The sequence below is a fragment of the Thunnus albacares genome, chromosome 21 (assembly GCF_914725855.1).
Source record: "Thunnus albacares chromosome 21, fThuAlb1.1, whole genome shotgun sequence".
Classification (NCBI taxonomy): Eukaryota; Metazoa; Chordata; class Actinopteri; order Scombriformes; family Scombridae; genus Thunnus; species Thunnus albacares.
The window spans coordinates 2,774,635-2,800,914 of record NC_058126.1 but is presented as its reverse complement, the minus strand read 5'-3'; the positions used below and the strand labels follow the sequence as shown (position 1 = coordinate 2,800,914).

The window sequence follows — 26,280 nt, the reverse complement described above, 5'->3', positions numbered from 1 at the left end:
CATCACATGGAAATACTCAAATAAAGTCACTCAAAATTGTACTTAAGTAGAGTATTTGAGTAAATGTACTTATAATTTCCACCACTGGAAACTGCAGGCCTATAAAAAAGAACAAAATAGCCAACACGTTGAAGGTATTCTGTGTGTAGGAGAGGGATCAAACAAATCCAGCTTCTCTGGCTGACCTTTACTTGTGTGTAAGTTCATTTTCTACAGGATTCTACAAATAAAGGCTTGCTTATTATTTGCTCACCAAATTAAAATGTTCTCTCTAATCTACAAGCTCATTTAGTCTGAAACAATAGAATATTCTCTGTAAGCTGCTTAAATGTCTGGACCAGAGTCAGTTTGCAGATTTGATCACAGTTTGCAGCCTGGACCTGAACAGCCACGGTGAAATTAAACACTTTATAGGGAAATCCTGTTCTTTTTACTCACTTTAATTCATATAACAACAACTTAAACACTCAAGTGCAATATTCAGGTTCTTCTACTTGAGTATTTCCATTTTTTCTATGTTGTACTTCCACTCCACAACATTTCAGAGGGAAATATTGTACTTTTCAAACCACAATATTTATCTGACAGCTGTGGTTACAACTCTTTAGATAAATATACATAACAACGGATTCTAAAACAACACTTAAAGATTATTAATAGCATTATCTTTGCATGGATAAATAAATGAGAAAAGTCTCAGACTTATAGATGAGAGACTTGTTCATTTTTTCTTTGTAATCTTTGTTTTAAAATGATTTAATCGTATTAATTAATTGTTTGTATGCTGATGTTAAACACATTGAACTACAATTGTGAATATAAGATGCTATACAAATATAATTTTCTAGTCTGTTTATGTAATATTGTGGCATAAATATCAATGATTAATGAAAATAAAGAGAAATCACACACTTGACTTTAGACTATATTTTGGTGACTGTGCCTATCAGTGTAAACTTAATTATTTATATTTTATCATGCTATAGAAAAAGAGATCCCATCGCTACCTCTCTACCCATTATTGTTATTTTGATGTTTTTTCTAAATGTAATTTAGAAAATAAAATACGTAAAAATGTGTTTTAGATCCTTGAAATGTCTCAAGTTTAACAAAATATGTAACAAAGAAACTACACTGTCTCATGTACACACCCTTTTCTTTTTCTGTATTTTCCTGTTTGATTATGTTGTTTTGTTGTATTTGTCAATTTGAATTGTTCACTTTTTTGTGAATAAAGTATTTTAGAAGGCAGTCGAGGCAGGTTTCTGGGTTTTGCTGCTGTCGTCCTATTGGTTCTGTGGCCTGCTCGGTGACCAATCACAGGCCGTCATTGTTAATAAAGTTCAGTTGGTTCATAAACATTTCTCATTAAGCAGAAACAGGTGATCCGGGTCCAAACTGCAACGAACAGGTCTCTGCAGCCTGACTCAGACCGGCTGCCCGTTAAAAGGATTATTTCTAATCTATCCTTCAGTTAACTGACTGACTGATTGATTGATTGGCATCGCAATGGCGCCGCTCTCCATCCAGTCAGGAGTGAAATACGCCAAAACTCTGCTGCCGGAGACTCTGGTGAGGTCGGTACAAAAAACTTCTAATGAATTTTAGTTTAGTTTTTGTTTGTCTTTAAGCTGAATATTAATTTAATTCTTCGTAATAATTTAATAATATTGATTTGGCGCAATGAGTCCATGACACCAGCTGCGCGTAACGGTTTTCTTTTTGTAACTGAAGGTGCATGTGAGTTAAACGCGCTGCAGTCTGTCCAGAGGTCTCCTTTATAAAACAAAATAATCAGATTTATAATCCGCGCGAATGCACGTATTTTTCCTTTTTTGTAAATCGCAATCAACTTGAAAATGTGCACACGTGGACCTCATATCCCACCTCTACACTCCCACAATTAACCATAAATGGTCAATGCAAAAGCCTCCATGAATATTGATCATGTGGTCAGACATGGAGGTAGACGCCAAGAAGTGCGTTGCTGCACACTGGCAGGGTATATATGGACTAATGGAGGCACTAAAGCTCACTGCCTCGTGTTTAGGTATCTACTGTATATAGACACATACATGACTGATGAGACCATACACTCAATATCTAAAACACTGTATTCATTTATATTTACTCCAAAATCCAGCATACAGGTCTTTCTCTAATTTCCACAGTCCATATATGAGTGCAGGTGGTGAAGATGTACTGGTGGTGAATGGAGAAGGCAGAGTGTGTGTGTGACAGCCATCATGGTATCTCCAGTGACAGTCATGTGTTCACTGCAGCGATTTTACACACAAAAACTATATGAACACTAAAATCATACCTGGTGATATATGCAGAGTATTAAAAGATATTATTAAAAAGCTATCAGCGCTCTGTTCTGCGATACTTTAAAGGTATTTGATGTCATCTTGGATTTCCACAACTGATGATGATAATGATTTCATTAAGTTAACATGGTTGAACTGTTTTGAACTGTCAAATATATCAAAAAACACAGACAAAAACGTCAGTGTGTTTATGTACTTGCTCTGTACAAGCTTGGATTAACCCTAGATCTTTTCAAAACCCTAAAAACACTTTGTTTAAAAGATGTTAGTATTTTTAATGCTGATTATTTCCACCTAAATGAACTAGATGTTTAGGAAAAAATAAACAAATACTGGATTAGAAACTGCATCCCTACTCAACTCAGAATATTCATTCAATTCATTGATCCTACTAAAGTGTTTTCAAATGTCTTAAAACACTCAGCTGCCCAGATGAACACTGACAAATGTTTTTTTTCTTGCTATAATCATTCCTGCTGTTCATACCGGCCATTAGAAGATTCCCTCCAAACGGTACAACATGGATTGCATAAAATGCATTTAAAAGTCTCTGTGAAGCTTCTATTCAGCTTCAGCAGTCTGAGTTAGTCATATCAAGTGGATATCTGACACATTTACAGTCTTTTTAGCATCAAATTCCCTCTTTGTGTTTCCTCGGCAGTGTTTCCCTGTTGAGCTGCAGGTGGAAGTATAGTAACAAAAAGAGGGACTTTGACACTAAAAAGACTGTAACGTTGAAAGATATCTACTTGATTTGACTCATTTGGACGCTGAAGCTTCATATTAGCTTCAGATAAACTTTTAAATACATTTTTGCACAGAAGGAGGACTGTGGAGTTTGTCCCCCATCACTTCCATTGTAAGTGCATTGTGAGGGGATCTTCTAATGGTCAGTATGAACAGGAGGAATGATTACAGCAAGAAAAACAGGTTTCACTGATTATTTGGGCTCCCGACTGTTGTTTTAAGACTGACTCCTCATGTTTTGTGGCAGGTCAGTATCAACAGTCCAGACCACCATCTCTCGGCACATCCTGCCCTCAGCTCAGCTGCGCTGCTTTAAGGTCTGCACCCACAGCCGCAGGCGGCGGCGGGGTCTGACGGCGTCCTCTCTGGACGAGCTGCTGGAGCAGGTGAAGAGGGGAGGGAGCTGTTCCACTATGATATTATTATCATAGAAACTGTTTATGAACTTGTGTCAGAAAGATTCCTGGGTCCTGACTGTGCTGCAACCTCAGTGACTGGTTTTTGTGCCTCAGGCTGCGAGGGTGTTCATGCTGTCCTGCCACTTGCTGACTCTGGTCCTGGAGGACGACGGGACTGTGGTGGACTCGGAGGAGTTCTTTCAGTCTCTGCCCAACAACACGCCGCTGATGGTGCTGGAGAAAGGAGAGATGTGGACGCAGAACAAGGTGAGAATCAACTGATGAGAGAAGAGGAGGTAAACAGTCACGATTGCAATAATTGATGAACTTCAGGAGATTTTTCTGAATAGATATAAGACTTTATGGATCTCTGGAGGGGAAATCCACATGTTGCAGCAGCTAATAATCTAATAATATTTACTCATTTAATTATTGTATTTAATTGTTTTGTGTCATGTTGCTGGTGCTCCCCGTCTGAGGGTTTGTTGTTTGTTAATTGGTACGATAACTAATAGAAAATAAAATTATAAAGTTGGATAAAAACTTAAGGAAATATTAATACAATCACAAGAGATGTGCAGGCAGAGACAAAACGTCAAAAGGCTTCTCATGTGGCTCCCCTATAATAAGTATCAAAGTTCATATTTCAGGAGAAAAATTACTACAATTGATGTTCTTGCTCTCATCTGTGCAAACTGAATCTACAATATAGGAAACAGTAGGGTATTAAGGGTGCAATGTGTGAGAATTGGCCACCTGATCCAAACAAAAGGGGGCAGCAGAACACCCCTCCACCCCCCTTCCACACGCACATATCACCACCCAACAACATTATTACTCACTGAATGTAGTGTAAAGCTTACTGTTTACAGTGAATCTGTCCTATGATTAAGATATCAAAATCCTACAGAGACATTAGCATTAAATTACCAAAGAGCTGCAGAGATCAGTTCATCAGATCATACAGCTGAGATGACCGACTGTCTCACCAGCCAGCGGCTGCAGCAGCAGCTTTCAGCCTCGCTCTACCATTGCTGCCATTGCCTCTGGGCAGCGCCACTTCCTCTCTTGCTGGACTGAGGGCAGACTGGACGCTACAGTGATTCACTATCAAGATGAAGTACAAAGTGGTATTGTTAAACAGGATGAGCTGGAGCTAGCTGGTTAGCATGCTAATTTCAGTAGACATCATATAGCTCTTTGACATAATGTCAAAACTGTTTTTTCTTCTGTTTATAATTTTTAGTGAATTTGTGAATGTTTTAAACTAAAATTATGGCCAAATCTTACACATTGTACCTTTAGGGCTTACAAAGAGGGATTTCCTAACATAAATATTTTTTAATCCCAGACTTTTTTTGGAAACTCAGCCAATTTGTTTGTTAAAGCAAATCATGAACTGTTACTTTCTCCAGTTCTTCCACAAGATGGCAGCATTTTTCTTTATTTTCATTTTTTACTTGTGGCTTGAGGAGATCCTGCTGACAGAAGTGTCCTTTTGCAATAACAATAACTACATGAACCCATTTAGCATTTATAAGCAGTATACAAACATTTATAAATGGTTTATAACACACTATAATGTAGCTGTCAGCAGATGTTTGGACATTTTAAGTGTTTTATTTTATGTATAGTATTCATTAGCAGTCATAACTTTTCCTATGAAGACATTTTATATTATTTTCATTCATTGTTTATGTAGTAGCAAACACTTATGGGTGTCCACAAGAGGAGTTATAGTCGTTTACTAATACACTAATAAACACTTATATCTGCTTATAACTACATTATACTGTTATATGTTGCTGATATAAATGCTATATATAGCTATATATGCTATATTATATACGCTGATTATAAATGATAGATAGGGAGTACTGAGATTTTTTTCCCTCAAACTAGAAGTAAAAAAAAAAAGTGCTGCCATATTTTGGGAGAACTGGAAAAAGTGAAAGGTCATGCTCTGCTTAAAAAAAAATCTAACTTTCAAACTTCCAGCTGAATTGCTTATAAGGTCAAAAAAACAACAAGAATTACATAATCTTCCAAACACTGCACATAGTTTATTCTGAGGCTGTAAATTTAGACTGAGCGTTCAGACTGTGAAGGCTTTGATTGGCTCCCTGTTCTGTGGCTGACTGTGACCTCTGACCTCCCTGTTGAAAGAAGGACGGTCCAGATAAAACAGATCTGCTTCTGCACAACTTCAGGTTTGGTTTACTGCATATTTCAGATCTTCCCGAGCTTCCGTCAGCCAAAGAAGAATGGGATTGCGAAATTGACCTTTGACCTCTACAAACTGCACCCTAAAGATTTCCTGTGCTGCTTCGCCATCAAGGCCACCCTGTATGAGATATACACGCTCTCCTATGACTTCAGATGCACCAGGATAAAACACATCCTCAAGTGAGTTGACCTCTACTGACCTCTGCTGGTCACCTGTAGGACCTGCAACATATCTTCAACTAATCTCTCCAACAAGTCTGATAATAGTTTTTTAGTCTGCATGCTGAGATTTCTGATTATACATAATTACAGTACGGACAGAGTTGGTGTGTAGCACTAGTGGAGTTGGACACAGTTTAAAAGTCAACAATTACAGAAATATAAATGTAGACAGCTTTCCTTCCCTGCTCCACATTATCTATGGATGGATGGATTGAGTTAGTTAGTTAGTTAGTTAGTTAGTTAGTTAGTTAGTTAGTTGAAAATAAAACATTTTTTGTCTTGAGGCTGCCACTGGAGGTCAAACCAGAAGGGTTTGTTTGGTGTCTATTTTAGACCATCTCAGACTCTTGTCTTATCTTTCATGAGTGTAAATTGATGTTTAAATAATAATAATAACTTTATTTATATAGCACCTTTTTGAAAACAAAGTTTACAAAGTGCTTTGACAGACAAAGCAAAAGCAGCACAATGCAAAGCAAAGACATGAGACAGAAGACAATAACAGATCCGACCTTAAAAAGATGGCGGCCAAAGGCAAAAAAAGACAATAAAGAAATGATAAAAAGTTTAAAAGAAAGATGATCTAAAGACAACATTACATAAAAGCAAGTCTGTAAAAATGGGTTTTAAGAAGTGATTTAAAAGCAGCTTTATCTGCTCAGGCAGCCTTATCTGCTCAGGCAGGTCGTTCCAAAGTCGAGGGGCCCTGATGGAAAAAAGCTCCTTTTTAGATTTAAGCATCGACTTTGGAACAGCCAGAGGGGCCCACCTGAGAATCTAAGGCTGTGCACTGGCTCGTACAGGGGTCAACATATCTGTTATGTAGCTTGGGGCTTCAGACCCAGACGTGGGCTGTGTTCTGGACTAGTTGGAGGCGGAACAGGGATTTTTGTGTTAGTAGCACTCAACCAATTAAGCATTGCACTATAACATTGTCAGACTCATGATGGATGCAGCAGAACCAGAGATATTGTTTTTTTAAAAAAAAAAAAAATCTTTTTGTCAAAACTTGGCGCCTACATTACCCACAATGCAACTCGATTCGATTCACTCAACTTTAGAGTTTCAGGTGCGTGATGCTCGCAGTGCCTGTTAACCTCACTTCTTTTTAACTTCTCTCAAATTTGAGATAACCTGAATTACTGAATTGTTTATTTATGATTTCAATGTGTTTATAATTTGTGTGGATTATTGATCAGCCCAAATGTTTTAAGGAAGGTGAAAATTATGTAAATATATCTCACATCAAACTATTTTGCACATATGACTGACTAGAAAAGCCAATTTAAAACAACAATAATACATCATGCTACATGCTTCAGTGTTAAAAACATACAACATAAAGAAAATAACAAGAGTTAAGATTTTCTATCTCAGTTGGTTAGGATGGCTGTTTTAACAAGTGTGGTTCAGCAGAGCAGAAGTTTCAATCTCCAGTTCCCCGAGTACTAAGCTGCTGGCAAACCTGAGGATGCAGGTGGAAGTTTGGTGGTGTGATCAGTTCCTGTATGTAGGGAGGCACATGACTGTTGATGGGTTTTGTATGCGAGTAGCAGGACTTTGTAGACAACAGACTCTCCTCTTTGGTCCTTTTTTAATGCACAGTTAGTGTTTTTCTTTCATCTCTGCAGCTGAACTGACAGTTTGTGTCTCCTCCTCCCCGTCAGGTCAGTGATGCGCTGCCTCACCTGCCTGACCAGACTGATAGGCCAGCTGCTGCTCTGCACGTCCTCATCATTACTGCAGTTCACTGGAGAGGACGACTGCTAGTGTCTCTGTGTTAATGTCACTGGGTCTGAACATCAAAAGCATTTTCACAACTCTCCATCAGACGGAAGAATTTAGTCTGTCCATTTGTGTGTGTTTGAGACAGACTGAACTTTTAGTTTTCCTCTTGTTCACACTGCTTTTATCTTCACTGAATGATTTTCTTTCTTTGTCTGGATACTTTACATGTTTTAACTCTTTTGTGTGTTGAACTGTCACACAAATTCCACAACTGTGAGGTTGTGGAATTTATTTTTCTGAATGTTTTAGCTTTGATTTGTCTTGTTTTTTGTTGAGCTTCGTTAGTATTAAGTGAATAAAATGTTGGGAACTGTACATTTGATTAAAAAAAATACTCTATGTAAATCAAATATATGAATAAAGATTTGTTTTCTTAAGTTTTTCTAAGTCATGAGAATCTATTAATTTTAATGTGTCCATATCATAAATCCTAAACCTTTATTCAACTTTTGAGGAAGGACTGCTTCAATTTTTTTTTACACTTGTTTCATACTGTTTGTACTGTTTAAGTTACTTTTGACTGTTTTCTTCTCCTGTGCTGAACCATCTCTACCAACAGACATTAGTTTTCTCTGTATAAACTGACTTCAGGAAAAGGTTTAAGCATATATTTATCTGATGTACATGATGATATACAGTAAGTGTTCTCACAGCTTGTTCACGGCAGGATGAAGCAGAGATCGGTGTGTTGTGTGTGTGTGCACACAGGGAGCAGAGCAGAAGTACGGTATCAGTGATAAATTCCTGTTTTATAGCTCATGGTGCTTTGTAAACTGACACTGCTGCTGGCCTCAGCAGCAGCTGACCCATGCTTCATCTTCTCTCCGTGGGAATGTCTGGCACATGTTCCCTGACAGAGGAAAAAAAAATCCCCTCCAGAAGTCCTTCCTCATTTCTCTGATCAGACTGCAGAACAAATCCATATTGTGAAACGACTGTTTGTTTCACAGTATGTGAATATTCAAACCACCTCTTGGAACCGGCTTGTGGTTCATTCACAAACTCACTCGTTCTCGTTTGGCAGGCTGCAGTTCTTCCACCAGGGGGAGCTATTTGATCAATCAGATGGGATTTACACCAACAGCCTGCGCCGCCTGCAGGCAATGAGTGTTACAGTTTTTTCTTTTTAATAGCTGCTATTGTCTTTGAGTTTTTGAGGCTTTACATTTAACATTTTTTAACACCTCAGTCTGTTGCTAGAGGAAACTTATTGGATGGGTATCAGATTTCAGATTTAATAGTTAAATAATGGGAATGTTGACAATATTTCCGTTTTATTTCAACAATATCATGTATGTAACGGATTTGTAGAATAGAGCCATACTATTCAGCAATCCTCTGCCTACTTCCATGACGTAGATCAGTTCACCTGAGTTCACTCACTCCTATCATAGCCTAATCTATACATCCCGCCCATACTGATACAGAAAAACTATTTATAAAATCCTGGCTATATGTATCGGACATCATAATTGCTGCTGCTGTTACTTTTCTTGCCCGTAGGCGGCGACATCAACATGCCTGCATCTGCAGCTTTAAGTTAATAATCATAATAATAACTTTATTTGTATAGCACCTTTCATACAAAAAATGCAGCTAGAAGTACTTTACAACAAAAAATTACATGCACCAAGTGCTTCACAACAAAAAAGACAAATGAACATAAAACATGTAAATGTATATAAGATGGAAAATAAAAACCACTTGATAAAATAAATAAGAATAAGATAAAGTGAAAATATGATACATAGAATGTGTACTCAGTAGTAGTAATTTGAGACTTAATAAACAAAGACCATATCGTGTGTACAAAATCTGTAAATTGGCACTTAGGTCTGTGAAGCCATAAGCATAACAGAAGTGCAGCTGAATGATCATTGGATCCTGCGATTATGTTCTCTGTGACATTGAGTTGAGTTATATTGAGGTTATGCCGCTTTGAATTAAGTGGAAGTTTTTAAGTTGTACACCTGTAATTTACCTGACTTTATTGTCTTGTTAGAATCAGAAACTGGTTTACTGCCAGTTAAGTTTGCACATACAAGGACTTTGCCTTGGTGTTGTGATGACAATCAAAAAATAGAAGGTAAGAGAAAACAGAACTACCACGAAAGTCAAGTTGTTATAAGTAGGTAAGTAATACAGTAGGCCTACAACATATATATGACCTGACAATAATGTAAGATATTAACCAGGAATCTGCAAATGTTCACAGTATAAATACTATAAACAATACATGTAATGTGCAAATGCAATCCTTTTCAATATTACACTTTTTAATATTTTCTAATGAATATTCAGTGGTCACCCTGACAGTAAACATATAGGTTTTTTGGCTGCCAACAATGTTGAATGCTTCCTTTATTTATTTATTATTACTTTATTTATTATTATTATTTTATTACTTTAGGGTTAGGGTTACAATAAGTACAATAATCACAATTAGTAAACATGAAGTACACACAGTGGAAAATACTTTTTGGCAAGTAAAATCTAGTAAAAAATACTGCATTTAAATGTTCAAGTAAAGTTCACTTCTCAAAAGTATAAAAGAAAATGCAAGTAGGTAATAAGTAATAAGCAGTAGGCTGTTTTATTTATAGACAACTTGATGAAAGACAGGAATGCATCACCTTTAATGAGCTTTATTAATTATAGTTAATTAGGATAATTTTAATCTGCAAAAAGTCGTCGGATAAAATACTGAACCTCTAAAATGAAATATTTACTTTCAGCCTCTGGAATCATATATTTGCCTCACTTATGTATTAGTATGTAGTGTGTGGGACAGTGGTAGTGTTGTTGTGTGACAGATAGAGAAGACAGGACTTTCTGCTGAGTGGGACAAACTCTGCCCCCCCCCTCAGGGCGTGGTCGCGTGTCCGCGCACGAGAGCAGCAGCAGATGAAGCCGGCCGCGCGCTCCCGTGGTGGATCAGACACACACCGGCATCCAGCAGCAGAGGAACGACTGATCTCAGAGAATCACCGGAGAGAGAAAAAGACCGAGAGAAAAGACGAAAGATGAGGGAAATAGTTCATATCCAGGCCGGACAGTGCGGGAACCAGATCGGGACCAAGGTACAGACCACTTTATATTTCATGACTCAACTTGTAGCTGCAGCAAAAGTAATACCACAGTAATATCTCCATGACTTGCATAAAGCATCAGGGTTTCCATACATGGCTAACTTCTGTCATAATTATGAAGTGTTACGATTAGTGAATCAATCAGCGACAAGTTTGGTAATTTATTGATTATCTGAGCAAAGATGATAAAGGGTCGGTGGAGGGCTTAAAGGGTAGGTTAAAATTTTTTTCAAGTGTGTCTTAAAACAGCAGTCAGGTGTCCATATGAACAGTGAAAGAGGTTTTCCTCGCTGTAATCATTCCTCCTGTTCATACTGGATATTAAAAGATCCTTCAAATGTGCTTTCAATGGAAGTGATGGAGGCCAAAATCCACAGTGTGTCCACACAGTCATTGAAAAGTCTCTGTGAAGCTTATATGAGGCTTCAGCAGTCTGAGTTAGTCATATCAGGTGGATATCTGACACATTAAACCGTTACACATCACTGTTAAACAATAATGATGTTTTATGATGTGACAATGCTGCGGTTGAGGTCTGATTAGGTTTAGGGAAAGATGATGGTTTGGGTTAAAATGATCACTTTGTTAAGGTTAGGTTTGTTAAAGTTAGTACTTCCTTAAAGTTAGGCCACCTTTGTCATCATGGCTACAATAATATGTAATAAAATGTTCTTTAACAAATTCTGTGAAGAAACCAAAACCAACAATGAACTGATGTACTAACGAGTATTGTGATATATCTTATTCCTCTGTGCTGTAGACTTCTGTTGTTGTCCAAAAACTATTAAAAACACATCAGTGAGCCACACCACTGCACCGGGTGACATGTTTCGTCATCACCATGAACACACACACTGTAGTTTATTCTGATTCAGTCCCACACACACTGTCCTGCTGCCCGTCTTCACAAGAAAAACGACAGTATAGGTCAAAAATTCAGGTCAGCAAAAACAGCCAATAGTTACGTTTACACCATCTAGTGGTCGTAGTAATTATGACCCGAGGAAGTGACGCAGTTGGGTGGATGGTGAGATAGTTAGATGGCAAAAAGTTGACTTAGCTGCAGGAGACCGCTGTTTTGCTTCCTGTTTCCAACCACGATTGTCATGTTTCCAACCACGAGTTGGGACAGTTTTTTTAAAAAAAAAACAAAGGTTGTGTAACTTTAAGGAAGTAACTAACCCACTCCACGTTTCAAGTGATCATTTTGACCCAAACCATGATCTTTTCCTAACTCGAACCAAGTGGTTTTTGTGCCTAAACCTAACCAGATCTTAACAACAGCGTTGTCACACCATAAAATAAAATTATTGTTTAATATTACTGCCGATAGAAGCGGCATATTAGAAAACACTCCACATCCTCTTAATAAAACGACCACATAGGTCGTTTTATTAAGAGGATGTGTTGAGAAATACTCACTAGAGCACCAAATGTGGATCCATCCGCCACAGAAAATAGTCCCCAACAAATGCAGCTCCCCCTGTGTTTGTTTTATAACAAATACAGTGACCAGCTGTTTTAGGAAAGTCCCCCTTCTATAAATGAAACTATATTTCTGAGTTGAACCAATGAGCTTATAGCTGACAGAGTACAGAAGAGACAAGCTATTGTTTTTGAGGTTAATATGATGAATAGAAATTAAAACAATGGATAGCTAACAGTACATTTTTGAATGAATGAATGAATTCATTGGGCCTTGGTTCCTTTCTGTTTAGTAATAAACTCTTCACAGTGGTGCGGAGGAGTGAACTTAGAGCCACTGTGAGACTATTCAAGGAATCTGGATACACACACACACACACACACACACACACACACACACACACACACACACACACACACACACACACACAACTACACTCTGACTCACACAACTATTTCAGTATGAGTTTTCTGGGCTGGAAGTCAAGTGACCGAACATAGTTTTAGTAACAGAGAAAGTGAAACATGAGAATACAACTTTGTTGTCCACAAAAATGGAAAACTGTCTGATCCTATCCGGCAATTCATTAAAACATGAAAACATACGCAAACCACACAATAACACTGACACTATACTCCAAAAAATGAAGTGACTGTAATCGATATTTTTATAATAACGTTGTCTGAACTATCAGTGTGTAATGTGTTGGTTGTGGCTCGTAGTGATGAACCTACAGAGAATTATCAGAGACTCTGCAGCTCCTCTCGGCTTTACGGAGCTTTATAGTGAGTTTCAGCTCATTGTTTATCTGTCCAGCTGCAACTTTACTGTTCTGGTTCACTCTCAGCGCTCTCATAGTGTTGTTTTCAGAGAAAAAGCTGTAAAAAGCCGCTGTACACTACCTGCTCAGCACCAAACTGCAAACAGACACAGTTAGCTGTAGACTAGCTGGTGAACATAGTGGAGCATTTAGCAGCTAAAGAGCCTGATATTTCCCTCAGGAGTTGGTAGAGAGTAAAAACAGAGCTAAAAGAGAGTGAATATTGGACTTACATTCACCAGGTGGACAGAAACACGACTCCACATGAATGATAATGTTGCTCCGTAACTGCTGGATGTGGAAATAAGCAACTGTTTGCTAACAAGTTCAACATGTCAACTTAAAAGCTGATGATATGTCAGAGTTGTGTTCACTATTTGTTTCTGCAAAAAAAACTAGTGGACAAAAAATTAGTTACTGCGGATTTAAAGCTGGAGGGTAGGACTTTTGTCTCCCCCTTCTGGCAGTGAGAGTAAAGGGAGGCGCTCAGCTGTGAATAACAGGCACACAGAGAGGGTTGGTAAAAATGAATATGTTTTGACAGTGTTTTGGTCTATCAGACCAAAAACATATTTTTTGATGGTACACCAGCCCACCAGGATTTGTCCCAGTATGCCTGATGGCCAGTACACCACTGGCCGTAACCTGCTGTTGCTGCTGTAAAATGGTGGATAAATTGTTTTGAGTGTCACACAACTCCTGCCAAATGACTCCTTTCACTATCAGATTTGATCCATTTGGTCTAATAACACTTGGAAAGTCTAGAAGAGCCACACGATTAACAGCCAAACGGCCAGCATGGGAATGTCGCCACTGACATGAGATTTAAAAACTCTTGACTCTTGTAATGGACGTTCATTTATATGTAAAAGTTCCGCAGGGCAGGATTAAACAAAATAAAAAAAAGACGAAAATTATAATCAGAGAAACAACAAACACTCAATGAGCAGCCAGCAGGTTCCATAGTGCAAACACAGAGGCTGCTGGGTAACGAATCCCTGTGACTGTGTGGAAAGTATGTAACTCAGCAGGTTGTAAACAAATGTAGAGAAACGGCCACAGCATTGTAAAAAGTATCTGACATTGTTTAAGTTTGAATATTTATCTTGCTGTTCGACGTTTTATTATCAACCTCTAACGTCTGTTTTCACCTTTTAAACTCTTATTCAACTCATGACAAACTCTTTAAATTCCATGCCAAAGTTTCCAAATGAATACATTTCCCCAAATGTAATGATTCACAAGTTAACTGAATGTTTTTAAATATTTTATGTTCTGGACTCTATTTGATTTTTTGGTTCAAAGGCAAAGAACTAATTAAAAATGTCATTCTGAATTTTTAAATTAAAAGCTCATTTCATCCAAATCACTATATATATATATATATAGTATATATAGTATATAATTTCTGGTAATTATCCATGCAGATTTCTTGGTAATTATTTCCTCAGTATAAAGAAATCACCATGAAAACCTTCTGTTTTTTTCAACCATCGCTGGTTAATTATCTTCTAGAGAAAGCAGTGGTTACCTCTGTGACCCAAATATGCTAATACATAGATGGAAGGAGCTCTGTGGGAGAAAAAGGGTTTAACAAAATGTTCAGGTTAACATCTGAGTTCTTCTTCTTCTTCTCCTTCATCTGTTGCTGCTTCTGTGACTCCATCAGTTCTGGGAAGTGATCAGCGATGAGCACGGCATCGACCCTGCAGGAAACTATGTGGGTGACTCAGCTCTTCAGCTGGACAGGGTCAACGTCTACTACAATGAGGCATCCTGTAAGTAAAATAGATAAGGAGTGTGTGTGTGTGTGTGTGTGTGTGTGTGTGTGTGTGTGTGTGTGTGTGAGTGTGTGTGTGAGTGTGTGGGTGTGTGTGTGTGAGTGTGTGTGTGTGTGTGTGAGTCACTGTGAATATTCCCCTTAATCACCTGCGATGGTCTGAGTTTGGCTTCTACTGGAAAATTAATCACAATTCACCTCTTAAACCAACACAAAGCTTGTTTTTTTTCCCCCAAGTGTTTCCAAATTGATGGATAAAACTGAAATGTTAAGTAAATAATTGACACAAGAGAGGAAAATTGCCATCTTTTTTTGCATTTTTTAAATATTTGGGACACCGCACATTGTTTTATATCTTATTAATATATTTTTATCTAAGGATTCGGAAACCTTTAGTTGGTTTGCTCTGTCAGTATCAGTGAATGAGTTGCATTTTCCTGTTTGTTTGGTTACTTTTCACACAGAAAAAACCAAAATGTATTACTAAACCATTCTCACTAAACATTCTGTCATTGGTCAGTTGTGTCTGGGACGGTATTGAGAACATAAACACTGGAAGAAGGTGCTGAGGAAGCTCCTTCATCCAAATTCTTTGTTGTTTTAGTCCAGGTTGGACCTTGATTCATTTTCAGAGTAGCTGCTAGCAACTGTTGAGTTCATTCATCCACATCCCAGCATGCAAACCATTTGCAGAGTACACCTAGTTGTCAGATCAGATGGAGGTTGGATCACAAGTCACAAGTCACTCCTGTCACAGGTGAGAACTTGTCACTCTGTGTATTTTAGGTTCGGTATTTCCAGGACACACAATCACAAACCAAAGCAGAGAAGTTTAACCAAATTCTAGCTATATGTTTTTAGAGTGTAGGGAACATAAAATGCAAAGAGTAGTCAAAAATATAAAAACAATAAAAATGGAAATAGAATAGATTCTTAAATTAAAGAAACACTAAAAGTATATAGCGCTTATCTGAGGAACAGTATTGCAAATTGTTTTCTTGGCAAATGGCTGCTATGTTGTGCGTAGTTTGCTTAGCTGGCCTACTGGTAGTAGCTGGATCTCTGTCGGATCTCCAGTCTCAAAGGGTCCAAACCCAAGTACGACTGCTGTGTTCAGACCTGCCCAAATGAATAGTACCAAGGAGGAAAAACAAGAGTCTCCTTCAACTGGACTAAACATGGCAGGTTTGAAAACTCCTTGGAACAAGGGAATAGTAACAGGAGCAAAGTTTGTTCATCACAAAGACTCAATGATCAGGATTTGGAACAATATATATAGTGAGCTTAACAGGTGAGGCATGAATCGAGGCAAACTATTGGCCACCAGTCCCCACCAATGGGACCTGAGACAACTCCAAGAGGTCACTTAACAGGAAAATGTAAACATAGGTCGGTTTAGAGCATTTGAACAACATAAAAATGTGACATTTTGGTGCCAGAAAGTATCATGTTTCTTCTGTTTGTTTGTGCAGCACATAAATATGTCCCCCGGTCAGTGCTGGTCGACTTGGAGCCAGGAACCATGGACAGTGTTCGTTCAGGAGCTTTCGGACAACTCTTCAGACCAGACAACTTCATCTTTGGTAACAGTCAACTGCTTTTATTCAAGGAATATGGAGGTTAATGGAGGTTTTAGCAATGAAGTTGTAAGTTTGTGTAAGTTTATAGGGTTGTTTATGTAAAAATGCCCATTATATTTACCTAAGGTCCAATAATGACTGAAGACCCTTACCTGGAAAATGAATTTTTAATTTGCTTTAGGATAAATAAGATAAAAAGTTTTGAGATAAAGGTAGTTTTATGGCATGCTGATCTCTGCTTAAATGCTTCATTATATCAAAGAAAGCAGCCTAAAACTCAGGGGGTTGATTAAGGTGCAATTCTGCAAAATAATTATATAAACCGAATGTATTCTTCTCCTCATGAATGTCTTCCTCAACTAAGTCACTGATTGAGGATAAAAATGAAAGAAAATCTTTATTATTTAGAAATAAAGAGATAATAATATTATGAAATGCTCACATTGACACATGGCTCACCAGACAGCTTCATTTACACAGCAAATGTCAAACTCTTCTGCATAAGATTTTTCCAGAATACCAACGTTAGATAAAAAAAGAAATGGAAAGGCTGCAGATATGAAAAAATCCAAACATAACTGTAATTAAAGGAGCAGGAGATTTTTATTTTTAGAGCACCAGTCAGCAGGTAAAAACCCTTAAAGCTGCATTAATTGATTTTTTCGGCCTCTTGGGGCAGCAGAACCAGCTGTAAACACAGCATATGATATATTATTGATTTATAAAGCAGTTGCGGCTAACATGTCAACAAACAGCTGCCTACTTCCACATCCTGCAGACACATGATCATCCCATTATTGTTGAAAGTGTCAATAATTACTTGTGGAGTTTCTCAGGGTTCCACTCTTGGTCCTTTATACTTTAAATTTGATTGAAGCTAAATTAAAGTTTACTTTTTTTTGCTCCATTTGGTGGCAGCATAAATAACACGACATCTGACATATTATCATCTTATAAAGTAGTCATGGCCAAAATGTTAGCAAACAGCTGCCCACTGCCTGAAACTAGCAGCTAAAAGAGGCTAAAATGCTTTGCAGAACTGCAGAGATGGTGACATTGCTCTCTGGGTTTATTACTACAAGATAAACTTTATAAAAAGTATAAATTATTGCAGCTTAAGGAGTTGTAGGGAGGTTTGTGTTATCACAGAGATGGAACAGCAGTGAAACTTTCCAGCGTGTAATTTGTACAGTAAACACAGTGAAGTAAGTCCAGCATTTGTTTTATAAACTGATGTCTGAGTAGGAGAAGAAGCAGGGAGGTTGTAGATCTCTCCACGTCTCTCATGTACACACACATGAATTAAACTCTGTCCTCTGATACCCCGGCTGAAAATGGGTCACCAGTGGAGTGTGGGTCTGCGTGCACATTCCCATCTGTCGTGGTGATCATTTTACATTTCACAGATGGATTTGCAAAATGTTTGTGCTGATGATTGGTTGTCTGCAGGTCAGACAGGTGCGGGGAACAACTGGGCTAAAGGTCACTACACGGAGGGGGCGGAGCTCGTAGACTCAGTCCTGGACATAGTGAGGAAGGAGTGCGAGCACTGTGATTGTCTCCAGGTGAAGAAGACTAGTCTTCTTTTGGCTTTTCTGAAGAAATAATCAATAATCTCATTGGTTGGTTAAACCCTAAACCAGGTTAAAATGAAGCACTTTTGTAGTAAAGATGGAAACAAAACATTTTTATTTGAAATTGCATTTTTTTTGTCAAACATTTTTATATAATATAATATCATCAAAGGTGATTTAAGGTCAGTGTATTACAATGCAGTAATTTGTGTGGCTTTACAGTTTATTTGCTAGATTACATGAAAAGGACAGTTCTTTACTGAAGCCAAACCTACACCCATGACCAAATAATAAATATCTGAAAGCAGACTGTAACTTTCTCATCACTGTTTGCTGTGAAATGACAGAAATAAACAACTTCTCCTCGCAGGGTTTCCAGCTGACTCACTCTCTGGGAGGGGGCACCGGCTCGGGTATGGGCACCCTGCTGATCAGTAAGATCCGGGAGGAGTACCCTGACCGGATCATGAACACATTCAGTGTCATGCCCTCACCTAAGGTATCAGGAAGGAATAATCTGTGTTTATTCCCTCTCTTTTTTGTGCTTCATCCTACTTTCTTTCATCTTCCTCTTATAATACCCTTTCCACTTATATTCTTCTCTCACAACCCAAAACCCTTTCTATATAGTCCATGGTGTTGCTCTGATTTCTCTTTAGAGCCCAGTCACACCAGAAAATAATAAGTAGATAAAGTAATATAAAAAAAGATCAAACAGATTAAACTAAAGTGAAAATAATTGTTAAATATATCCTTAAAAGTAAGCAGGACAAGGTTTTTTTTTTTGGCAAACTCAAAGCTCATGACAGAGCTATTAACGTCAACAGTACACAATTATATAGAAGGTCTTTTACTTTTTATATGCTGCTTGAATTGGAATAAAAATGAGTGCAGATTATGCAACTGTTTTGTGGAGCAGTTTATACTCCAGTAGAGCAAAGTTAAATATAATTGCTTCTTCTGTTTTGGAGACTGGCCCTATTCCTGGTCAGTAGTCAGTATTGTCAAGATTAGTAGAGGGAGTTACCATCATGGATTAAAGGACAAGCTTCATAGTTTTTCAAGTGTGTCTTAAAACAACAGTCAGGAGCCCAAATGAACATTAAAGCTGTTTTTCTTGCTGTAATCATTCCTCCTGTTCATACTGACCATTAGAAGATCCCTTCATAATGACCTTACAATGGAAGTGATGGAGGACAAAATCCACAGTCCTCCTTCTGTGCAAAAAATGTATTTAAAAGTTTATCTGAAGCTAATATGAAGCTTCATCCATCCAAATGAGTCAAATCAAGTAAATGTATATGTAAATGTGTCAGATATCCACTTGATGTGACTAACTCAGACTGCTGAAGCCTCATATAAGCTTCACAGAGACTTTTAAATGACTGTGTGGACACACTGTGGATTTTGGCCCATCACTTACATTGAAAGCACATTTGAAGGATCTTTTAATATCCAGTATGAACAGAAGGAATGATTACAGCGAGGGAAACCTCTTTCACTGCTGATATGGACACCTGACTGTTGTTTTAAGGCAGACTCTAAAAATTGTGAACCCATCCTTTACAGGCTGAATCCTCCTAAACTGGTATCATGGGAAATTTTCAAATTCTTCCCATTTGGCTGACAATGTGCAAATGAAGGATAATCCTGTAATCCTTTAATTTCTCTTCCTCCTTGTCTTTCTTTTCCCTGTTCCTGCTTCGCTTTTTTCATCACACCTCAACGTCCCCTCATATCCGATCTTCTCTCTAATCCGTCAGGTGTCGGACACCGTGGTGGAACCCTACAACGCCACCTTGTCAGTCCACCAGCTGGTTGAAAACACAGATGAGACCTACTGCATTGACAACGAAGCTCTTTACGACATCTGCTTCCGCACTCTCAAACTCACCACACCCACCTACGGCGACCTCAACCACCTGGTTTCGGCCACCATGAGCGGCGTGACGACCTCTCTGCGGTTCCCCGGACAGCTCAACGCAGATCTCCGCAAGCTGGCTGTCAACATGGTGCCTTTCCCCAGACTCCACTTCTTCATGCCAGGGTTTGCTCCTCTGACGGCGAGGGGCAGCCAGCAGTACCGAGCACTCACCGTTCCCGAGCTCACCCAGCAGATGTTCGATGCCAGAAACATGATGGCGGCCTGCGACCCTCGACATGGACGCTACCTGACCGTTGCCACTGTTTTCCGTGGGCCCATGTCCATGAAGGAGGTGGATGAGCAGATGCTGAACGTCCAGAACAAGAACAGCAGCTACTTCGTGGAGTGGATCCCCAACAACGTCAAGGTGGCCGTCTGTGATATCGCTCCCCGGGGGCTCAAGATGGCAGCCACCTTCATCGGCAACAGCACGGCCATCCAGGAGTTGTTCAAGCGCATCTCAGAGCAGTTCTCCGCCATGTTCCGCCGAAAGGCCTTCCTGCACTGGTTCACAGGCGAGGGCATGGACGAGATGGAGTTCACGGAGGCGGAGAGCAACATGAACGACCTGGTGTCCGAGTACCAGCAGTACCAGGAAGCCACTGCCAACGACGGCGAGGAGAACTTTGAGGACGAGGAGGACGAGATCAACGAGTAAGGAGACCGAACACGACTGGTAAAGCTCTGAGGGAACGCTGGTAGAGCAATCATGTGACATCAGAATAATAATGGTCAAATCTAGTAGTTCTGAAACAGTAGTAGTAGTTCTTTTAATGACGTCATCTCGTTGTGTCCTCTTCTTCTGCAATGGTTTAATGGCACCAACTGAAGAAGCACCACCTACTGTTTATCTCTTAATATTTACACAACAGCAGTGGATGGAAACAAACATTAAATTTAATTTTCTTTTGGCGATTTCCTGGAAATTTGGTTAAAACTTAATGTAAACTTGGCTAATAAGACAATTCGCCAGTTAATAAACTAGTCAGTTTGAATGTTGATAGTTGATTTTTACTTGATTTTTATGAATGTAAAAAAATTTGCAACAACTGCAAAAATCCAAAGATTACAATGGATATTTTCTGGGTTGTTTTGGGGTGCTAGAACAACTTATATAAGAGAATGGAGTCATTATATTCAGCATTTAAAATCTAGACAGCTAATGGAATGATTGAAAAAATAATCAACAAATATATTAAAGTAAAAATAATTGTTAGTTGTTTTTTAATTTCAAAACACCACTGACAAATTCTTAAAAATGTTTTCTCCCACGATGAGCTCTTGTTTCTACAATGTTTCTGAAATGTGGGAATATAATATTGAAAATAATTTTTCTCAGTGTCCTTCCAACAGTCAACAGTGGTTTCTTCTGACAATGACCTAAATGTAACCAAACTAACCATAAAGCTGTCAGATCAGAAAATACAATGAGCCATTTTGTCATTTAGGTTCGAGGATCTGTTGATCGTTAGGAATACAAAAAAATGTTTGGTAACAGTTAAAAATGTAAAATGAATATCTAACAATTCAATTTAAAGTAGTGAATGAAGTAGGTGCACTGACAGGATGCTAACACTTTAAAGTGGAAACATGAAGGCATCTTTGACATTACCTTTGTCTTTTCTACACAGACACATGCTACTCGTTTTTTATTTGACCACTTACTTACAAAATCCTGATTAACTGTTTTTGTACTGTACTGTGTTTGCGTGTGTTTGTTTTCAAACTGTGATTTTTGTACATTGTGAGCACGTCTGGAGTGGCTGAAATTAAAGCATTCAGTGCCTTAAAGTGTTACATGTCTGCCGTGTCAGTGTTTTCTGGATGTGTGAACTGTAGTCTGTTATGTATCGGATCTGTCCCTGGTGTATTTCGTTTCATTATTCTGGTGGTTTATTAAGTTACCACAGTCATTTGAATCATGAAACAGCTTGTTTTTACAATAAGAAGATCAAGTTATTAAGTATATCACTTTTTTAAACAAAAGCCAATCATTTATGTGAATTGACCTTTAGAGATTTTGATCATTGTTCTGTTCCTGTTTATGTACAAAAATGATGCCTGTCTGAGTCTGCTTAAGTGTGTGCATATTTGACCCAAAAACTTTCTTTTATATAAAAAAATGCAAATTTTCTGTTGAGAAAACGTCAACTTCCTGTTTGCTACAGATTAGGGCTAGTGAACGAATCTTAATCAGAAATGTGTCTGTACCACTGATTATTAAAAACCTTCTTTACTTATTATTTGATAAAATAGTTCTTAAATTAAACCATAATTTTCCGGTTTTTAGACTGCTTTTTATTTACACAAAGTTCTTGCATGGCTGCTTTGTGTTGAGATAATGCATTTGATAAGTTAAGATTATTTTGTTAAAAAGGAAAAGGGATTTATAGAAAAGTGTGTTTATATCATGTAAAGTATCTTTTTTTAATGTTTTTTTTTTTTATTGGAGCAAAATGACAACAGAAACAACATGAAATATAAAAAGACAAAAGGACAGAACATAACATAAGATTGTAATTTAGCTAAAGTTGGCAGGGATTTGCGCGATTGTTGAGAAGTAGTATAACCAGGGGGAGGATAATGAGTGTGGAAATTTGGATGAATTAATGGATGAACAAATGAGGAAAACAAACACATGAACAAACAAACAAAACAACAACAACAAGAAAGCATCATTTTGGTGTCAACAATGAAAACTGGACACAGAGAGCTGAATGCCGTAGATGAAGAGTAGGTTTCCAAACCACAGATAGTGAATCTGTCAGGACCTGAGCTCACCTCCCTGCACTCACAAAATACCACATCAGACAGAGAGAATCAGCCCGTCAACAGCTTGTTAATCTCCCCCGCCCAGCTTTGTGTGTGAGAGTTGATTTCCCAGCAGTTCTGTTTGTGTTGTGGATTACGGGGCGAGCAGCGGCAGCCGTCAGCTTCAAAGACAAACGCTTTGCTCATGTCTGTCGGCCTGAGCTGATGTCTGTGGATCTATTCTCCACCTGCGGGTCTTTGTATCTCTGTCTCTACATCACTGGGTATTCAACAGACTCATCAGTGCTGTTGCCATGGTTACATGATGTTTAAAGGATAAGTCTAGTGATTTTTCTACATTATTCTTATTGTCAACAAATCTCATATGCAGAGCCAAACCAACAGTGAACTCATCCTACTAACAAGTATTGTGTGTGGATCAAAGCCTGAGCCTGATATATCATATTCCTCTGTGCTGTAGACCTTCGTTGTTGTCCAAAACTATCGAAAACAAGTCAATGAGCCACTCCGCAGCATATGCAGGAAGGTTTGGACTACAAGCTGTAAACAGAACCATGTTCCCGCACATGCTCAGTGGCGTCTGCCTTACACAGAACTACTCTCTGGAGACTTAAAACATGATGCTGTTATTAGTCTTTGGAGCCGTTTCTAAACAAACTAACGTGACCAAACTCTTCATGATGAAGGAACATGTCACTCAGTGCAGCGGTGTGGCTCACAGACACAAGAGAGGTCTATGGCACAGAGGAATAAGATATATCAGGATTTGGATACACACACAATACTTTCTAGAAGACCAGTTTATTGCTGGTTTGACTCCAAACATGAGATTTGTTGACAATAAAATTTTTTTTGAAAATCACCAGCCTTATCCCTTAAAAGTGTGGACATTTCTAACTCCTGACTTCTTGATAGGACTGTTTGTGTGGATAGAGATATTTTTTCAACCTGATGTATTTCCCATAAATGTGGCAATTGTAGCTCAATGGGTCATGCTAACTTTGCACTTGCTAGCTCTGTTATAGAGATTCAGGTGAAATGAGGACTCGTATATCAGACAACAACAACGAATATCAGAACAATCTGCTGACACCCCTACAGCCCATAGAATCATAGAACCTGGCCTGGAACGGCCATGATGGAGATCTATATCTGGGGGAACTTGCACGTCGGTTTGTTTACGTGTATGAGGCTGCAGATAGTTTTCCATTTAATGTGTATTCAAAAATAGTGGCATGTAGACGAGATCCAGTTGATTTTGGGGAGATAATGTTGATAAGCGCTGCAAATTAATTTGTGGTAGTTAAACAGTTGGAATAACTCTCATCTCTGGATACCTCTAGATTTTCCAAGTCTGGCAACAACAGGTTCACTTGGTGAGGCAGCTGGATTCACAAGATTACATTTTGTCAGACTTCAAGTTATGTGCTTGTGGCGAAACCATCGGTGGTTCGGACCAATCGGCGTTGTGTGAGGAACTACTGGCAGCTACAGGCATGGTTTAGATGTGACAACAGCAAGAACCGACTGTTTGTTTCAAAAATTACAATGGCAGCTCCTAAAGAGGTTAGTGTAGATGCTGCTATAGCATCAGTTATATCAGGACTGGAGAGTATTTATATAACTACACCACCTAGATACACTGACTTGCTTGCTAGCTTTCAAAGTTCCTCAGACTGCAGCTTGTTGCTGTGTTTCCTCTTTGGTGCTCTCCTATTACGTCATATGGTTTGTGGATTTGATTGGTTGAAGTTAGTCGTGATAGACGGTGATAGACTGTCACCTGTCAAGTATTTTTTGAAAGTGCCTGTCCTTATCCAAACAGTTTCCAAGGACGACTTCTCAGATGGTTCTGTGTAACAAACCATTTGGTGCATCAGGTTACCAACCATGGATGTATAATAAGAGCTGGACACTCGCGGTATTGCAGTGAAAAATCCCCCTGCGGCCCAAAAAGCATTTTCCCCATAGACCACCATTGTAAAAGAGACATCTATCAAACTGTTGACAGGACACCTTGAACTGCAAACAATGTCAATTATGACTCTTTCTATAATGAACTTTTGGTCCATGGGGGTTTTATATTTGTAAAACTCTCCCTGCGATAAAACTGTCTTTTTTGGCGTATGCGCCAGCTGAGCAATTCCTCTAGGACTGAATGGGTGCCATTTTTAGTCTGGTATCCAGCTCTTATAAAACATCCATGTTATCAACAGGTCCCACTCTGCAGCAACATTTCTCCTCTTCACTCAGCAGGAGAGCAGTAACTGTCTTTCAGGATGGTACTCTTGCCTTTCTGCCTCAGCCTCTATTGATTGTTTTTGTCTAATCCATTTGATTGAGCTCCTCTCTGTGTGTCTGTGTGCCTGTGAGAGACAAGCATTTAAAATGACGACTTTAAAAAAATCATGTTTATCTGGAAAGCTGTTTGAGGCTCAGCAGCTTGTTTTGTGTCAACAGTTTGTATTTGTCCTTTTCCTGTTTCAACATGACACAAAAAAACAACAAACAAACAAACAAAAAAAGTGTTGGAAGCTTTTGTTTACTAAGTTTGTCAGAGTGATTGATGAGAGAAATTGCATTTATCTGTCTGAAGTTTACTGTTTTCCCTCCAACAGGAGCTGGGATGCAGAGGGGCAGCTTGATGAGCCAATCAGAGAGCAGGAAGACAACTTTAGCCCAATTAACTAAAGGCAGAAGGGGGTCATCAGCTAAAAGACAAAACAAAAAAAACAAAAAACAACCTACAATAACAATAACAACATCCAAAACCAATCTGGCAAATTCCTGATTTTCTGAAAAGTGTTTGAAGATGTGTGACTCATGAAGAGCAGCAGTGCTGATCCAGGATCGCTGTGTGTATAACGTGTAGGTAATGACTCCAAACCTTTAGTCTAAACAAACAGAGCGTTAATTCTGGATAATTCTGTCAAACACTGGATCATGTTCAATTATGTTTTTGAACATTAAATGTGGTAATTAATTATTCTTGCAATATCTCCACATGACAACTACTGGCTTCTGGTTAAGGGAAAGATTGTGACTGCGGTTTAATATATATTAATAAGCCATGGATGAAAGTTGAATGTGTTTAGACTAAACAAGTCTAACATTTCACATTAATTCATTATAAAAAACTTCTTATCTATGATGTCTTGCACAGAGTCAAGAACTGTCCTGCTGTAACGGTGCCTTGTACTTTTTATTTGTAGATACATAATGCAAAATTCCCTGAAGTGCTTCTATTTGTAGTGATGATTTTACTGGGATTACATTTCTGATTGTTTCTACTTGTTTGTGTGATGGGAAAAAAAAAAATGTTTTTACTTTTTACCAAAATCAAAAATACAGATTAGTTGAGCTAAAAACAAGTCTGCAGTTTAGACCATGTAGAAACACACACAGTTATGACTCTTAAATCTCTCGTTAGTATGAGAGGCAGTCAGAGGCTCCAAATGAGCACAGTGCAGGAAACTTGAAAACTGTATTATTTTAGGACGAGTGTTTTCTGACTGCCTCTCCATGCTGATGTATAAACTGGGACATTTTGAAAGTATTTGTTGCTGTGAGTGTAAACATAAAAACTAATAAAGATGACTTGTGT

General features: G+C 38.4%; 2 protein-coding genes across 2 annotated transcripts; both read left to right on the top strand.

Annotated features, from left to right (window-relative positions):
* Positions 1-1,357: 1,357 nt before the first annotated feature.
* On the top strand, positions 1,358-8,098 carry cidea (cell death inducing DFFA like effector a). The gene is made up of 5 exons (XM_044339284.1): positions 1,358-1,577; positions 3,325-3,463; positions 3,590-3,742; positions 5,709-5,881; positions 7,591-8,098. The coding sequence occupies exons 1-5, from the start codon at positions 1,510-1,512 to the stop codon at positions 7,691-7,693; spliced, it is 636 nt and encodes a 211-aa protein (XP_044195219.1). The 5' UTR covers positions 1,358-1,509; the 3' UTR covers positions 7,694-8,098.
* A 2,520-nt stretch (positions 8,099-10,618) lies between these two features.
* Positions 10,619-26,280, top strand: tubb6 (tubulin, beta 6 class V). Its single transcript, XM_044339228.1, has 7 exons — positions 10,619-10,791; positions 14,716-14,824; positions 16,299-16,409; positions 17,856-17,971; positions 18,351-18,479; positions 19,744-20,558; positions 25,295-26,280. The coding sequence occupies exons 1-7, from the start codon at positions 10,735-10,737 to the stop codon at positions 25,365-25,367; spliced, it is 1,410 nt and encodes a 469-aa protein (XP_044195163.1). The 5' UTR covers positions 10,619-10,734; the 3' UTR covers positions 25,368-26,280.

Bases quoted from the DNA above. Each gene is read 5' to 3' on its own strand.
- cidea (XM_044339284.1), top strand. From the start codon at position 1,510: ATGGCGCCGCTCTCCATCCAGTCAGGAGTGAAATACGCCAAAACTCTG. The intron at 3,743-5,708 runs GTGAGAATCAAC...TGCATATTTCAG, and splicing joins AGATGTGGACGCAGAACAAG to ATCTTCCCGAGCTTCCGTCA. The intron at 5,882-7,590 runs GTGAGTTGACCT...CCTCCCCGTCAG, and splicing joins AGGATAAAACACATCCTCAA to GTCAGTGATGCGCTGCCTCA.
- tubb6 (XM_044339228.1), top strand. From the start codon at position 10,735: ATGAGGGAAATAGTTCATATCCAGGCCGGACAGTGCGGGAACCAGATC. The intron at 14,825-16,298 runs GTAAGTAAAATA...TTGTTTGTGCAG, and splicing joins CTACTACAATGAGGCATCCT to CACATAAATATGTCCCCCGG. The intron at 16,410-17,855 runs GTAACAGTCAAC...GGTTGTCTGCAG, and splicing joins ACCAGACAACTTCATCTTTG to GTCAGACAGGTGCGGGGAAC.